Source organism: Danio rerio, chromosome 13 (genome assembly GCF_052040795.2).
Source record: "Danio rerio strain M-AB ecotype USA chromosome 13, GRCz13ab, whole genome shotgun sequence".
Classification (NCBI taxonomy): Eukaryota; Metazoa; Chordata; class Actinopteri; order Cypriniformes; family Danionidae; genus Danio; species Danio rerio.
The window spans coordinates 25,327,266-25,346,094 of NC_141033.1; the positions used below are offsets into that span (position 1 = coordinate 25,327,266).

An 18,829-nucleotide genomic window follows, 5' to 3' on the forward strand; every position below is an offset into this window, starting at 1 on the left:
TTTCCTTGAATATTGGGGAGAAATGATCAACAAAGCTATAATCTAAACTTACAAATGATATTGTTCAAGATAAAACACTTTGTTACAACAAGACCAAAAATAATGATCCTTTACATAATTGTAAGTGTTATGAAAGTTATGTAAATGTTATCGGGAATGGATGCCAGGCATTAAAGAGAAACTCAAACAAACTTCTGAATCAGAAACAAGCTATTTTATGCTTTGTCGTAAATTCATACAATTTAATTAATATAAAACGTATATTTTTAAAAGGAGATGAGCCATAAAATGCATGAATGAGATCATACAAATTAGTCAAAAAAGTTGCAAATTGCTGTCAGATTTTGATGGCTGTTTTAATCATTACTCACAGCTGCACTTTGAAACAATGGAAATGGAAGAGATGAGCAGATAAAACACAAACCCCTGTCTAGTCCATGTCTAAAGTACAATATTAAGAGTGACAGAGTCCCCTTGCAATGTCAAAGCAGCATGACGAGAAGAGAAAAGAACGAGCAGTGAAGCAGCAGAACAGCTCTGTAAACATCTTTTATTCATTTATTCAGCAGGACGCTCGCTGTGTTCAGGGCTATACTCAAGCTTTAACAGTCAAGTCAATACATAAACACACAAATCCTATAAAAGACTGTTTTATATCACACAAAATGCTAAAATGTTAAGGCTTAATATTTACTTCTTGCAGTGTATTTTTCAATGAGTAGTGGCACTGAAAATAATATAACATGTAGTGCATTTTACATATAAACCGTGGCAAAATGTAAATAAATATACCAAATGATTACTTTGTTTTTATTTAATGACAAGAAACAGCACATGCTGCATAAAACAAAAGAAAAACGCCCTGTGTATTATGCTAAATATACAGTTTACTTGGATTTTTTCATGTTTTTGCCAAGCAAACATGAAGGAAGAATAAATATAAAAGCCAAAAGTATGATGTAAAAAAAAAACTGTTATTCAAAATTTTGGCCAGCAGCTGGGGTGCCAGAAAAAAAGTAAAACAACAGGCATTAAATACAGAAATTTACCGTATAATAACGACCATTAAATTACAGAAATTTATCATAAAATAACGACCGCTAAAGTACAGAAATTTATGGTAAAATAACGCCCGTTAAATTACAGAAATTTTGTGTAAAATAACAGATGTTAAATTACAGAAATTTACTGGAAATGTTCATTTAAGGACATGTCTGTAATCTTATGTCTGTTATTTAATTGTAAATTTCAGTCATTTATTGTTGGTTATTTTACAATAAATTACAGTAATTATTTTACCAGGGTTTTTTTTTTCTGGCACCCCTGCTGGGTGAAAGTAAAATGAAGTAAAACAACAGATTAATTTTTTTACAGTGTATGTATGCATGTATTTATGTATGGATGGATGTATGTATGTATGCATGCATACATACGTGTTAAAACTATCATTAGAACCACAACAAAACATCTGCTCATTAAAAAAATATCCCTGATTCAAATATTACGCAATAAACGCATAATAAGCTGTATTAATGAAAAAAGAAACCCTGCTTTAGGAAAAGGCTCAAACGTATGTAATATTGGACATTATATTTACAAAATTAAATATTAGTAAAAACAATTACAGGAAATATGGCGATGCAACCAAGATATTGCGTTTAAAAGAATTGCAAGTATAGAAATGATCAGAATTTACATTATAAACCCATGTTTTCGATATACAGGTAACATTCAAACAAAAGAGACAGCACCCGTATTATGATGAATGCACCACATTTCACACAGCAGAAGTTGTCATATATGCACTGGAAATTTAAAAAGACATTTTATAACCCAAGACTGACAGAGTACCAAATATCACTTCAGTTTCCCTGTTAAACAGAGCTAAACTGTGAAAAGCTTTAGCTGTTCTGACTGGGTCAGTAGCATGTAAATATATGTTATCTTTGGTGTGAGCTTCAGGTGTGATTTACCATGATCCTCATTCAGGTTAGTCCTATAGCATCAGGACATTTTGACACTAAATAACTAGCCCATTTTCAGCTGACAGATGAAATGATGAACACTGAGTGTAACTGTGAAAAACTTATTGACAGTAAAAAAAAAAAAAAAAAAAAAAAAAAAAGACTTGTTTGGCACAGTGTACCTGAGGCTGAAATTTCGAAAGTAACAGCACAGTTGTGTTTTGCAGAGCTACAAACAGTTCATTTCATTCAGGATAAAGTGTAAAAATCCCTTTTTTAGAAGTCGATATAAGGCTTTCCTTTTTTTTTTTTTTAAAGAGATTGTACTTAGTCCATCAAAGGCATGCATTTGCAGCATTTGGCCAGCTTGCTTTGGCGTTTTGTTTCTGGTTGAACGCTATCAGACTGCAGCAGACCATCCATATAGTATCCATACTCCTCGATGGCATCTTCCACGCGAGTAATATAAAGCCAGGTGAAGATCACGCCGAAGAACTAAAAAAAAAAAAAAAAAAAAAAATCAATCTGAAAGACATTATATTTCTTTGTGGGGGTGGGGGGGATGGGGGGATTTTTGCATGCATTGCTGTTACAGCATTTTTGTAGACTTTTCCAATCAGATGACCATTTTAGATAATAAGAGGTCTAAATAAAGTGCAAAGAGCTCAATTTTCCACAAACTTCACTTTTGGTGCTTATTTACACACAGCCCAGACAATGTTTGGATTTAAGTGAGAAAACACGTAAGAGTCTTTGAGTGGATCTTTATGTATGATATTATGTTTCTGGCATGTTAGAGGGTTAGTGTCTGTTATTTTAAGAATATATCTGCATATTAAAAAGCTACACACCGGCCACTTTATTAGGTACACCTTACCAGTACCAGGTTGGACCATTATTACACCACCACCACCAGCCTGAACCATTGATAAAAGGCAGGATGGATCCATGCTTTCATGTTGTTGAGGCAATTCTGACCCAAACAGAACTGCCGCTCACTGGATATTTTCTCTTTTTCGGATCATTCTCTGTAAACCCTAGAGATAGTTGTGCGTAAAAAAAACAATACATCAGCAGTATTTGAAATTATCAGATCAGCCCATTTCCTTAACCATTCCACATTCAAAGTCACTTAAATCACCTTTCTTCCCTATTCTGATGCTTGGCCTGAACTGCAGCCGATCGTCTTGACCATGTCTTCATGCCTAAATGCGCTGAGTCGCTGCCATGTGTTTGGCTGATTAGAAATTTTTGCTACTGGGCAGTTGGACAGGTGTACCTATTAAAGTGGCCAGTGAGTGTATAGTGGGTCAGATTGTGGGGATTGAGGATGCTCTCATTATCAATAAATATTCTCATCCAACTCTTGATGGAAATAACCTTTAAAATATTTGAGATCTAAGCTTTGAAATTCTTCTGTGAGTTGATTTCAGCGTGTTTATTGGTCACAATAAATCAATAAAGCATCTAAATCCTCTGCTCATTTCACATGTCCTGTTTGCTGCCTATTTGCAGTTTCCACACGGGAGTGGTGATGTATGTTTTGTTTTGTAAATTTATTGTATCATTTACCCTGGATTTGAACAAGAGGAAGTGTGTTGTAACTGCATATATAGAGTGTAATCAGAGCAGCAAATGAACAGCCCATAAATCAACCATATCTTCCAATGTATCATTATAGAAGCAGCAGAAAGCCGCTTTCACGTGGCACAACTGTTGTTCACTGTCCTATGAATGATTACACCAAATAACGATACACAGATCTCCTCTGGGTTTTTTGGCTAAGCATGTTTATGATGACAAAAGATGAACACAAATGCACTGGTGTGTTTTGTAAACTCTGTAGGGGGTGGACAGGAACAATCTCATTTGGATTCGGACAGCAGCAAACATGCCCAGTGTGAAAATCACCTAATTTACTCCTAAATTACTCCTTTCTGCTGGTGGATTAACTTTTTCACAGCACCATGTTCTCGAAGTGCCTGTGTTAATCTGCACATTTCATGCTGCGGCTATACAATTTGTGCAGTTACATAAATCTCGTAATAAACAACGTGGATGGATCACAGTGTGGGCAGACTGACTAATGACTTTTCCCAACTGTGAATCGCCATTTACGGAAAGAACTTTGAAAGTAATTATAAAAGCTTCTCAATTTTCGCATAAAAAATCCCAGCATCTCCCTCCCTCCCTCCCATATGGATAAACATACTTGCACGCTACATCAGATTGAAAAATGTTCAGATGGAAACATTGCAATACAATGTTGGAATGGAAATGCTAGATCCAGGTCTTTCTCTATAATATTTGAGCTTATCTTTCACAGATAACGCCTAACATTTTCTGGCATCATTTCATCTGAAACAGCCTACAGACAGGAACTGTCTGACCTGACAGAAACTTGTTTCCAGCAGCTCCTTTCTAAGAATTAAATTGCATCTTATGTGCATGCGTTGTTCTGAGTGTTGGCTGAAGTTGGCCAGCAGTATTAAAATGACTACATAATAGATTCAAAATTTACGTGATTATGATAATCCACATCTGCGACTGTGCTGCATTCAGAACATCAGAACAACTATTTAAAAAGTGGTTAAACGAGGGGACACACAGCAGCAGCTGCACATTAGGGGATGCTTTCCAAAGTGAAATAGGTTTCTGAGCTACTAATTTGTTGAAAACTGGTCTACTCGTGGCACTCTTTTTTTGTGTGTGTGTGTGTGTGTGTGTTTGTATATGTGTGTGAAAAAGTTCAAATGTATTCAAACCATGTCTCGAACACCACTCACCCTTTCATCAGTATGAAAAACACTTAATGAACGGATATTTTCTTAATTACTCTGAATATATGAATGGGCACAGATATTAATGAAACCCTAATCAAGAACCAAGTGTCTCCATGATATATTAGGTACTGTTCAATGTCTTGAACTTGAGCAGACTGATAGATTTGCTTTCTAAGACCTCAATTTCAATCAGGAGCATGTTTTTCTCTGTGTATTAGGGCCGCACAATATATCGTTTCAGCATCGATATTGCAATGTGATCATTCACAATAGTCACATCGCAGGATATTTGCAATGCTGAGTTTATATTATAATTTATCATTTGCATGTGTTTTTAATGCCTGTGATTGTATAATGATTTTAAAAGCATTCAGATATAGGAAAATGAATCATTTGTAACCTTAACAATGATTCATTTTATTGAATTATTTTAATCATTCAGTTACTGTACATTTTATTTCAATTGTATCTTTTTCTTGGTTGTCTTTATAGATTGTTATGCATGAAACTACTCACAACATATGCAAATACAGAAATGCACTGCATATAGCACAGACAACAGTGAAAATACCCCCAAAATTTTAAAGACTGTTTATTAGATTTCATGGAGATGCATTGCCACTGCAGAATCATCCCAATCGATCTAACATTATAAATACTTTCCAAATAGAGATATGAAGTAATCTGGTCAAATTGTATTTGTGTCGCAGTATATATCTCAAAATCCAAAAAAAAAAAAAACAATGTTAAATTTTTCAAATATTGTGCAGCCCTCATGTGTATGTTGTCTTTAGATAAGTAAATTAAAGCGTTAGTTCACCCAAAAATTACCTTCAAATTGAGAATCTGAGAGCTCCCTTATCCTCCATAGATAGCAAGGTTTCAGACTTGAACAAAGTAGTTAGTAAAAAATCCTCTATTAGTCCATGTGTCAATCGTGTCACAATGGTGGTACAATCAAAATATTTTCAGGCTACGGGAAGACATTTTTGCACACATAAAACAAAAACTAACATTCAACAGTTTCTTCTCCTCAGTATCAGTATAGGATGTACATCATGTCAGGCTTGGTCGTGCACCTCTGACATATTATATCAGATTCAGTTCAATTAAATTCAATTCATGTTTAATTCTAAAGAGCTTTTTAATGTAGATTGTGTCAAAGCAGCTTAACATAAAAGTTCTAGTAAAGTGTGTCAGTCCAGTTTTCAGAGTTTCTGAAAATTGCATTGCTGAAAGTCCAAACACTGCAGAGCAAATCTATTGATGCAACTTTGTTTTCTTTCAAATAGACATGTGGGCATCTGTAGGGGGAACGTACAGTATACACCATTGTAAAGCACTCATGATTGCACAGTTGTTAATATTTGTTATTTATTTGTTACTTCTGGATTAGGGAGCTCTCATATTTCATCCACAATGTCTTATTTGTGTTCCAAAGATGAACAAAGATCTTGGGGGTTTGGAATGACACAAGAGTGAGTAATTAATAAGAAAAATTTTATTTTTGGGTGAATAAACCCTTTAAGAGCATCTTTTCATTTTGGGGTGACAAAACCCTTTTAAAGAGGTATATCTACCTGATTAAGGTTACCATTTTAAAATGTTTGAATGTGAATGTTAATTAGGCTATATTTCTTATTTTTAAGACTTTAGTTTGCACTTCATCATCTTATTTCAAGTCTATGAATTATAAAATTATAGAATTTATGTGTACACACTTGTATAGCTCAAATACGTGTAATCCTTTTTGAATAAGCCTTTTTGAATCACTGGCCAGATGAAAGCTTGATATTTGTTTGCTATGATTATAGGCTTAGAATGACTGTGGGATTAAATAAGCGTAGGCAGCGAGTCTAGGTCTAGAAGATGAACTCTTGTAGCTGGGTTGTGCTGTAATAACTTATAAACAGGACTTAGATACATAAAAAAACGGGCCAATAATACATCATTAAAATGCATGCGAATGTGAAACGCGGTTTGGCAGGAGTGCCAAAATGATGGCTCACAATAACCACTGTGTAGTTTTATACAAAACAGGCATAATGGAAATAATATTCTCACAACAGAGAATGTGATTATCCAACTGATGAATAAATGCAGGAAAGTTTTTTTGTTCCGTCTACAGAAACTACTGTTGTCGTAGTCCAATTAGAACAATCCGCAGAAGATTGTATGAAACTTTAATAGATATATTATTTGCATTATTAAATTGATCTCTTATACAGCAAAGCATGATGGACACTATTGATTTTGTGATGCTCATTGTAAAACTTTAAAAATGGATGTCTGATTTGTGGAAAATTACAAGAAGCCAATCTTACAAATCACCTATGATTTAGTGTTTTAACAAATTTCCCTCCACGGCCCTTTAAAATCCATTTAAAAAGACAATAATTGCTCTCACAACTCTTATCTCTTACACTTCAAACACTTTATGAGGTTATTAGAGTCAAAGAAAATGTACGTTTTGTGCTTAGCAGTCTCGCAGACTTGTAATTAAAAGATAAGTCAAAGTATATTTTATTTAAAGTGTACCACTTGCATCATTAAAAACGACTTGCACTGAGAATCTACATCACCTTATCTCTGATGAGTCTTACCTGCGGAAGAAAGATGCCTAGAAGAAGTCCAGCCATTGTTTTGTAGTTGTCTATTAACCAAATGAAGACGGCGTCGGTACAGCCACGAATGTAGATAACGTTTGTATTTTCATTTCTCTGCAGGCAAAGGTCATGTCATATTCAAAGTTCAATATTCATTATCATATTGTCAGAATTTTTAAAAACTGCCCTCACTTAATGGCTAATTAGCAATCAATACTGCAAAGCCATAAGCTGAGTCAGAAACAGAACACTTTCCATTTATACAATACCTTATATGTGAAAATTCGTAAAAAATTTATAGTATTTAAAACAAATGATGCAAACTGAGGTCCTTAAATATGCATCTGACAGACATTTTACTATTCCATGTGGTCATAAGAGATGATTTATGAAAAAGCAGTGAAGTAATACAATTGATACTGCTAGGTCATGAGACAGTGATAACCTGTCAGACACAATACGGAACATGCTTTTATAACACTTGTCAAGTACGTTCAAATTCACACGCAGCAGCTCCAGCTCAAACAGGATGTGATTTTCAGATGCACTGATTGATTGCAACTATATTGGGAGATAATTGGAGGCTGTTATCATCATTCATCTGGGCAAGCTACGTATTCTCACAACCTGTTAACATTCAGAATTGATTCTCGCTGCTGTTCAATGAAGATCTGATTAACGATTAGACCTTTGACCCTTTAAAAAGACAGCATCGACACAAGACTTTTGAATTACACAAGACTGTAGCTACTCTCTTGTTCTTTTTTGTTCACAAGACCAGAACAACAAAACAGAGTCATAAATAGAGGTGATGAAGGAACATACCTCCTTATTCAGGGTCTTGTATCCGCACATCGTATTAACAACTTCTCCAGGCTGTAACACACAACAAATGAACATTTTTATATAGGTGAAAACAGTTTCTATCCCTCATTTCCCATAAAAAAGAAAGATCACATTGGCTGTGAGATTGTGTTAGAGTACTTGTTTAGCAAACAGCAAAACCTCTAGGAGAAAAAACGACATTCAACATTCTCAACCCTTTTAAACACGCATGAAATTACACACAGTGCTGATTAATGACCTGGTCACTCTCAACATAACAGGTTTCCATTACGCTACTTTTGATCATTCTAGCTTGTGGTTTTAGTCTTCAGTTAGCTGTATGAATACCAAGCTTTATAAATGAAGCTGAAATCATTCTGTGAGAAACTCAATTCAAATCAGTGTTATGAAGAAGCACAACCTCATTATAGTTCCATACTGTATATGGGCCGCACAACATACACAAACATGGCTCAAACTGGTTATCAGTTTAAATGTAAGTGCTTAATCTTGTACACATGCAGTTCAGTAATTTACAGAAGAGACAAGTGCATTTTAAAACCAAATATCTTAAATGAAGTACGCAGGGAGTGATAAAGTAGGTGCATACACTGGGATGCTGGGATCCGCACAATCGATTTGTGTTGGGAGAACATTAATGAACAAATTTTTTCACAAATTTTAAGATGATTGACCATAAACAAATAAGTTGTTACAAAAAATACTTAATAATTGTGTTGTTCCAGCTTATTTTAAATAAGCAGTTTGAACAAAAAATGTCATGTTTATTTAAAAAACAGAATGAGAAATCAAAGGAAACAAGGTACATCTCAGCTGTTTCTCAATATGTGTTCTTAATTGATCTTGCATCCTCATGTTCTGGTGTAACGTCATTATCAACCAACTAAGATGAGTTCCAATATTTAAAGAAAGATCACAAAAACAGACGATGCCTGAAAAAATCTTGACGTGTTCTTGATATGTGCATTGAATGCAGACTTGAAAAATATATTTTAAATGAGTGCACCTTAAAGGGTTAAGGGTGTTTACTTACTGAAATTCATATTAAAATAGTTTTTATTAGTTTTGTGCAAAGTATCTATGTAAGGCTTGGGTGCATGTTAAATATATAGAAAAGCAATACAAAAATAAATCATTGTATGAAAGTTTAAACGTTTAAATTATTTTCCAGTAAAACACATGAAGGTCACGTGACCGTCAGTAAGAATGCAGCATTTTATTTCTCAAAGAATGCATTCTCTGTTTTCCTGACCTTTCGAGTTCATTGTTCTTGGTAAACTTGGCAAGTTCTCCACGAGAACGTGAGTGTTCTCTGCATTCTTGAAATTGAGAAACAGCCATCAAGTCCTAACTATTCCTTACCAGATCTTTCTAAATAATAATAAAAATAATAATGATAATATTAATAATAACAATAATCATATATTTCCCAGAGATGGGTTGCGGCTGGAAGGGCATCCGCTGCGTAAAAACTTGCAGGATAAGTTGGCGGTTCATTCCGTTGTGGCGACCTCGGATTAATAAAGGAACTAAGCCGACAAGAAAATGAATGAATGAATGAATGATAATGATAATAATAATAATAATAATGATGATGATAGTGATCATGATCATAATAATAGTAATAATGATGATGATGATGATGATAATAATAAATAAATAAATAAATAAATAAATGAATGAATGAATGAATGAATGAATGAATGAATGAATAAATAAATAAATAAATAAATCATATAAAAAAGAACTAGCGCATTTACTCTTTATCATAAAAATAAACCAAATATTTGACCCTGGCCCACAAAACTAGTCAAAAATACATTGTATAGGATATTGTATATTGCAAAATCATTATAATATTAAATAAAGAACATGTTCCAAGGAGATATTTTTTAAATGTCCCACTGTATATATATTAAAACTAGTTATTAGTTAGTAATACATTTTACGTTATTAATAATAAGCATTGCTAGGAACTTAATTTAGACAACTTTTCATTTAGAAAAAAGATGATTCTTTCAAATTCCATATATTTAAATAGTATGGAAGTGTATTCATTCAGTTTTCAGTTGATGTTTGAATTTTATTTAAAACAAATGACACTTATGACTAGTTCTGTAGTCCAGAGTCATGGATTAAAATATTGCAACCTGCCTACTTTGTAACTGCATAAATTCTGTCACTAAAACTAAAGACTGAAAAATAAGCATTGCTTAAAATAAGTGGCCATGGCAACACTTCCAGAGAAACACCCAGTGATGGAGCCTTCTTTAAAAAACAAAACACAGTGGATAAATGATTGCAACAGTTATAAATCTCTGGGCGTTCCAATATCAAATACTGGAGATATCACATTGTCAATCAAAGCAATTTTACAAGAAAAATCACATTCCATTCACACAGAATGATATTTTATGGCATTCACTCTTGTTTTTGTTGCTTCTGAAACGTCACAGTGCATACGTGGGCACAGATTTTTCAGATGGCATCAAAATGTAATAGATTTGCCCGATAACCACACAGGACAAGCTGATGATTGGACCAATTTACATTCAAAGTGACAAGCCTATCAGCAGACAACCCAGAAAGACAAACTGATAAGTAGACAGAGAATTTGAGGATGTCATTCAACTTTTGATCTAGACAAACTCAGCCAAGGAGAATGCATAAAACTGGGAAACAAGATAAATATTCCATGCCATGAGCCGTTATCAGCACTTTGTTTAATTTTTTAACAACTGTTCCTTTAAAAAGATAAGTTCTTGCCTTGAAGAAATTCTAAAGTGTGAATTAAGTAAAGTCCTAGCAGGCAACTATCCCTGGAGACAAACTACACTCACCTGCCACTTTATTAGGTACACCTGTCCAACTGTTCGTTAACAAAAATTTCTAATCAGCCAATCACATGGCAGAAACTCAATGCATTTAGGCATGTGGACATGGTCAAGAAGATCTGCTTCAGTTCAAACCGAGCACCAGAATGGGGAAGAAAGGTGATTTACTTGACTTTGTACTGAGACAGGCTGGTCTGAGTATTTCAGAAACTGCTGCGATTTTCATGCACAACAAATCGCTAGGGTTTACAGAGAATGGTCCGAAAAAGAAAAATATATGCAGTGAGCGCCAGTTAAGTGGCCACAAATGCCTTGTTGATGCCAGAGGTCAGAGGAGAATGGCCAGACTGGTTTAAGCTGATAGAAAGTCAACAGTAACTCAAATAACCACTCGTTTCAACCAAGGTAACCTAGTGGTGGATGGGCTACAGCAGCACAAGACCACACTGTGTACCACTCCTGTTGGCTAACAACAGGAAAAAGAGGCTACAATTCACACAGGCTCACCAAAATTGGACAACAGAAGAGTAAAAAAATGTTGCCTAGTCTGATGAGTTTTGTTTTCTGTTGTGACATTCGGATGGTAGGGTCAGAATTTGGCATCAACAACATGAACGCATAAATTCATCCAGCCTTATATCAAAACTTCAGGCCGATGGTGGTGTAATGGTGTGGGGGATATTTTCTTGGCACACTTTGGGCCCATTAGAACCAATTGAGCAGATTCTACTCGAGTATTGTTGCTGACCATGTCCATCTCTTTATGACCACAGTGTACCCATCTTCAGATGGCCACTTCCACAACATGACAATGAGCTCACTGTACTCCACTGTCACCAATCCTAATCCAATATACACATTTGGAATGTGGTGAAACGGGGGATTTGCATCATGAATGTGCAGCCAACGAATCTGCACCAACTGCATGATATTATCAAGTCAATATGATCCAAAATCTCTAAGGAATATTTCCAGTACCTTGTTCATTCTATGTCACGAAGGATGAAGGCAGTCCTGAAGGCAAAAGCGGGTCCAACCAGCTACTTGTAAATTGTACCTAATAAAGTGGCCAGTGAGTGTATATCACATATAAAAAAAAAATAAATAAACATAATTAATTCTGTATTATTGCTTTCTGTTACATAGCAGTACATGAATGTGTTGAAAATGTTCTACACTGTAATTTTTCAAATAATAGAATGCAAAAACAAGCAAATGCAGGTATTACTTCAGTAGTAGATTTAGATTAGCATTGGATTTTTTGTACTGTAAAACTATCTTCATAATGTTGCTCATATGGCAGTTCTGTATATTTCTTTATAAACATTGAATTAAGTTGTTAGTGGTGTATGGTTTCATATCTTGTAATCTGGTTTAGAAACAAAGATAAAAACTGATCTCTATCAGGCATAATGGAGATGGATTCAGAAGATTCAAGTTCATGTCCTCAGATTAAATTTCAACTTCATTCTGATGTAATCTTCACATATAGAAAGCTGTTTAGGGTAATGTTTTGTCTTTAGACTAAAATAATGATGAGGTAACGTCACAGGTAATCTGCACACAGCTGGATGTTGGCAGGCTCTTTGTTTGTTCCAAAACCAATAAAAAATGAATGACCATTTGACGGTAAGACCTGCTTTGGTATCATACTTCAGAGGGTCTATTTTTCAACTGACATATGCATCTTCAGAAATAAGCTCTTTTAATATTCAGCCGTCTAGGGCTGTGTTATGAATGCGCAGGCTTTTGCTGAGAGCGCCAGACAAGAAAATAAATGTGCAAGACACAAATGAACAAAACAGATACTATCTTTATCTTCACGTGAATTTTTTTGAGGACCTCAGATCAGCAAAAGCATGTCAAGTCCGGACACAAATAGGGATGTTGCAAAGTTACCATGCACTATTCCACACAATTCAGTCCTGTTGTCCCAACACAAATCAATTAAGTTAATAACAAATTTAAGTCAATGGATCATAAAACAATCGAGTCGTGCCAAAAATTCTTAAAAATTGAGTTGTTTCAGCTTATTTTTAGTAAGTAGTATAAAAAGTAAAGTAATAGCATAATAGTGATAGTGAGTGTAATAGCAAACAAACCATCTAATCAAAATAAATGGATACAATCAAAATAATCTGACAAATTTAAGTATATTGAACACAAAACAAAAATCTTTTTAAAATTCTTGTTGTTTCAGCTCAGTTTTCATAAGTAGTATGAAAAGTAAAGTAATAGCATGATAAAGATAGTGAGTGTTACAGTTAACAAACTGAATAAATGCAAATTCAATTCTAAATAAATAGATATAATCAAAATAAAGTGTATTTTTTCTATTATATATAATGAAAGTGATTTAATAATGTTTTTTGTTAATCTGATCTTTCTTGCTTGTGTTTAACTGAAGAAATTCATAGAGATTTAAAAGTACTGTAATTACGGCCGAATGATCAACATCATTAGATAAACCATTCCTTTAACTAAGAAAATCAGGTCTTATTCACCAGGAAGTGACATCATTTTTGGCACCACAGCAGCAGCCTAAACATCTCACCCCAAATTGCCTCTAATGTAAGCGACCTCTCATTTACTCAGTGAACAATGGCGAACTCTAGCTCTTTATTTCCATTCTTTTAGAAAATATGTTCATGCTCTTGCCACTCTATAAATAATCAATCTATCAATCAATGCTTCAGAACACTTTTTACTTTTAGCCTTATATAGAAATACATCTTTAAATACAACCCAAAAATATTCCCTTTTAGCTGATACAGATTTCTAAAGATACACAAACCAGGAGTGAACCACATAACACGGGATCATTATGAGATTGGCTTTTCCATAAATGAACAAAAGCAAATGCCTATAATGAAATCCTGAGCTGAAAACATTTCATATTACTCAATATTTTTAAAGCATGTGCACAGTGTTCTTTGCTAGTTTACTGGGTGTAGTGTCATTATTTTTGCACCTGTAACCTGCAGCTTGTGCCAGTTCAATTTGAAACTGAAAGCAGCTGCGAGCGCTTAAAAAGGACAGAACAAAACTAGCCCAGGAATGCTGAAGAACACAAAGAGACTATTAGTGTTCATGTGTGCATTATCTGCATACACTTCTCCCTTCATGCCTCCTTTCAGTTGAGCAAACAGTAACCTCATAAAAGACTCAATCATGAAAGCAATACATTCTTTTGGCTTCATTTTAGCCCAGGATCATATTTCTTAGTTATCAGAAGATTTGTAGTTGTTAGACAAACTGCTACAGTTGATGGTAACAGCTATGCCAAAGTTCACAGATATTAAACATACAGCAGTATATTTTTCTGTAACATTCACAGAACGATCATGGAGATTCTGATCACCTGATCACAATGTCCAGAACAAATCTTGTGTCCTCACCAAGGCTGCACTTATGAATTTAGTAAAACAGTAATATTGTAAAGTGCTATTACAGCTTCAAATATTTGTTTTTATCAATTTAAATGTAACATTCCTGCACAACATAAATGAAACAAATAAAGGAATTTACACTTGGCCATCTCATGGACAAATACCTCACCGATCAGAAAAAACACACAAAGTGATCAGGTGTAAACAGCCCATTAAAGGCGTGGTCCACTACAATATTATATTTGAAACTTTAGTTGATGTGTAATGTAGCTGTGTGACAATAAACAATATCTCTGAATGTAATACCATCAACAATGCAAAGGGATACACTGGCTTTCACAGAGATAGCTTAGTAAAGCCTACAGCAAACGAAGTTTGGGGACTACAAAAAATACATCCGGGCTAGTTTGGCACAGTTAACAATTTAGTTACAAATTCATATTTATCCATTTACCCTGCATTCTACAAATCTCAAATAACAAACTTGCAAAAGATATGTGAATGTTTCATGATGCTGTGTTCATACCAGATGCAGAACGCGCAAATAAATTGCGCTATTTGCACCTAAAAAGACACATGAACATTTTGAGTTCTCTCACTTCATTCGCGCTTTGAGTTAACTTCACAATAGATGTGGATTCGCGTCATGGGCACAGCTTCTGTCTGCCTGGTGACTCTAGATTCATTCGTGTCTTTGCATTGACAAAAATTACTCCTGCTTGACACTCCTGCTTGACACTTCTTCCGCGTCTGGTGTGAACACAGCATAAAACTTACACATGCTTATTCTGAATATATGTGAAAGACACTTGTCAGATTTTATTTTAAAGAGCAGGTGTGAGGTTCAGTTGTGTTCTTTTCATTTTCTGTCTGATTAAAGCTCAAACTGATACGGCTAACAGTTACTCTGACTGACAGTATTTAGAGGCATGACCCTTTTCCTGGTGACGTGAAGCCTAACTGCGAATTACAGCACTTTTTGTTAGCCGACCAATCAGAGCCTCTTGAGGGCAGTCTTTTTCTAGAAACTATGAAATATGACAGTCGTTCTGATGTAAGCCAAGTAGCTGTATATAATTAAAGTAATTTATTATTAAAAAATAACGTGATTTTCTACAAATGAAGCATGAGCAAACAATGCTTTGCATCTTATAAATACAACCAAGACCAAAAAATACACTCTAGACCACCCATTTAAAGCTGACTTTTCAGCATTATAATGCCAGTCTTTATGGTTTTTCTCTTAAAATTTGGACTATTCTTATAGTTTGCTTAACAAAATTATCCATTAACAAACAACAAAAATTGTTTGTTGCTTGTGCTATGTACGTATAGGCATTACACAAAGTAACAAACAGGTACTACCCCAAAATATACCCCTGAACCTCACCTTAACCCATGTAGTCTACCTTATTTTACCCAGGAATTTCTTAGATTTGCTCACTGTAAGTACACAATAGATGCACATGCTGCTAAATAAAGGGCAACCCAAAAAATAGTTTATTTGAATGGCTGGAGTCTGATGTATGACAGATAAAAATAATGATGTTGTCATCTGCAGTTCTTGCAGCTTTAGCGTTTTAGCAGGATAGGGAGAAAAAAAATACGCTGAGCTAAAAGTATCTGAATGAAGCACGTTTGGCTCTAGATAAAAAAAAAATATTAGTGGATATAGTGCCAATAGATTATTACCATAAATAACCCTGGGTGCTTGTGACTCACTGCTCACTTCAAACTGCAGGAAACTAAAATAATGCTAAAAAAAAAAGGTGTCATTACGTTTGATTTGATTCAAACCAGTGGCCACTACATTGTTTGCGCTACATTCATTCTTCCATGGCGGGGCGCCACACCAAAATGCTTCCCTCCACAGCTACATTACAGCTTCCCATTCAAAACATTCAGTCATTGTTGTTGTTGTTTTTAATAGCGGGTTAAAATCGCACCAAAACGTAATAAAAGGTAAGTGAATTATAACAGCTAAAACTTTTCTTTAACAGTATAGTGCTGTGCGTTATTTGTTAAACCCTTTGAGATTCTGTGCTGACTGACAGGGGCGTGATGCGTGAGGCCAGCAAACACAAAGTAGCTTTCAGTTAAGATGAACAGTTTCCATAATTCTACTTTATGTATATATAAAGGTCTGTGGTTCTGCATATAATGACTTCATCATGCTGGAGTTTACAGCCATTTCACTTCAGGACACATTAATTCCACTCTGTAGGTCTATTGGAGAAATACATATTTATTCCTTGAAAATCTATTAAACGTTGGAGACATACTCACTACATAAACGCACTAAATCGCATTTCAGCAGCTTTTATTTGAGAGCGCACAAAAAGATCTGTGTTTGAGCAGTGTATATTTGAGGAGGCGTGCACGAGCAGAGGAAATCGGTGGGCAAGCACACTCGTATTGCACGTAAATGCAATCTCGGCTTATAATACTGCGCTTAAGACATTTCTCTATTTGTCATTGAAATAACGCCATAGATAGTTGGTAGATTTGTGTAAAAGGTCTGCCGCCACAGCTGGAAAAAAATCCTAGAGGAAACACTGCACTATTTGAAAACCTCTGGAATACTTTAAATGTTTCTGATAAACTGGAGTCATACAAGCATAACTCTTGTGTTTTACAGTAAACAGAACATAATGAGTTAGTCTTTCATGTTGCAAAAATTAAAATAAAAAATTATGAACAAACCGTGACGATACAGCAGGTGTAAGGAGCTGCACAGGCCAGTGGACCAGGAGCAGAGCAGTTATGATACATGTTAACCTCCCAGTCCTGGTACTCGGTTCCTCCACAACATTTGAACTGAAAAAAACAAGATACACAAATTACCATTGAAAATATTGTTGCACAGTTTCAGAGGAAGACCATGCTAATGCTGCTTGTTTCCATATCTGCCTGCGCAAACGTAGATGTACAAGTCTACTGGAAGAATATTTGCACAATGTACTTTTACATAATTTGGGTAACATGCAACGGGTTGAATTTATTACCAAGCCATGTGCTAAACTGCACCTAGTTTAACAGGGCATGAAGCATGAGAGGTGAAATGAATAATCCAAGCTGCTTTGTATTCATTTATCGAGCCAAAAGCTTTCAGAGGACGAGCATGAATAAATATTAGACTTCTGTCTTCCTTCACTGAATGGCACAATTCATATTCCAGCCCCTTAGCTCATTTTGGGGGCTGTGAATAACATTTGAGGGTAATTACTTAAGCAACTGGTTGATACAAAAGAAACATATCTCATGGTTTTGTATTGCAAGTATTATATGACAATCAGCTTAAGGAAAACAAGAGCATATTTGTTTGAGAACAAATGCAGAAGGTAGATAAATAAGAAACGCAGCATGATGGTCACACAACAAATAAATGAAGGATGATCAGGACGCCTCTGGGAATGAAGCCACTCTTCACAACAGCAGCCTGACAGAAAACACTGACTGGGTTCCGATTCACGGCTTCCTGCACAGTAGTCGCTCCCTACAACACTGGGAAGGGGACATCAGTGGAAATTGTAATCACTTGAAAAGGCTAGCTTATTTGGAATGCATTTCAATCAGTGTCCCAATCATACATTGACTTTTGAAGATTGGCTTTTTTCCAGTAGTTCCAGTATTTTGTGCACTGATAAATAACCGATCAAGCTAACTATTCAACTTTCAGGTGCAATCATAGGTATCTATTAAAACTCAATATGAGTCTAATTTGATTGGACTTTTAGGCTATATGTAAAGAAAAAGTGTCTTTTGAACAAATACAGTGTCTATTGGTAGGCTAGTTCTGCCAGTTTCAGATTTCCGACTGTACGATCATGCATTCACACAATGTTTGAAGCATTATACAAAAGAAATTAGGGGTCTTATTTATTATTATTATTATTATTATTATTATTATTATAAATGTTATTCATTATTTAGGATAAATGCAAATGCTTTTTTCAAGATTTTTTGGTATTTTTGCCTTTATTTGCCAGGACAGTATGATGGAAATGTATTAGTTAAACACATTAATTGAAGAGGAAAAGTGTCAAACCTAACCTTAAAATTTTAACCTTGATTCCAATATAGTCAAATATAGACAACGAGCCTCATGTTCAATCATCTTAAGGCCCAATCCCAATTCTATTTTCGTGATAATGTGGCAATAATATCGTAACTATACTGTGTATTTACACAGTGTTCATATTCATTTATGAAAACACACCAAAAACAACATTAACATTATAGCAAACACTGTAAAAAGCTCATTCCCAGCCACTAGACATTACTGACAGGGTATTCGAGTGTCATCGAGAGTCAGAATGTTGTGGGACTGCTGTACAGGAGTTATTATTATTGATTATAGATTGCGAAATTGAGTTGTTTTTATTTTAGCATTTTTTTTAAAGGATG

General features: G+C 34.9%; 1 protein-coding gene across 3 annotated transcripts in view; it reads right to left on the reverse strand.

The window, feature by feature from the left end:
* Nucleotides 1-530: 530 nt before the first annotated feature.
* The window catches only part of tspan15 (tetraspanin 15), a 35,731-nt gene continuing 17,432 nt past the window's right edge, over nucleotides 531-18,829 (reverse strand). Inside the window, exons 5-9 of one of the 3 annotated variants that reach the window (XR_015504824.1) lie at nucleotides 17,126-17,239; nucleotides 8,179-8,229; nucleotides 7,351-7,467; nucleotides 1,322-2,459; nucleotides 531-997 (exon numbers count right to left, since the gene is read on the reverse strand). Coding sequence is in view for 1 of the 3 variants with exons in the window: in NM_001017773.1 (NP_001017773.1) it covers nucleotides 2,292-2,459; nucleotides 7,351-7,467; nucleotides 8,179-8,229; nucleotides 17,126-17,239 (450 nt within the window). In the remaining 2 variants the exon portion in view is untranslated. 3 annotated transcript variants of the gene reach the window in all.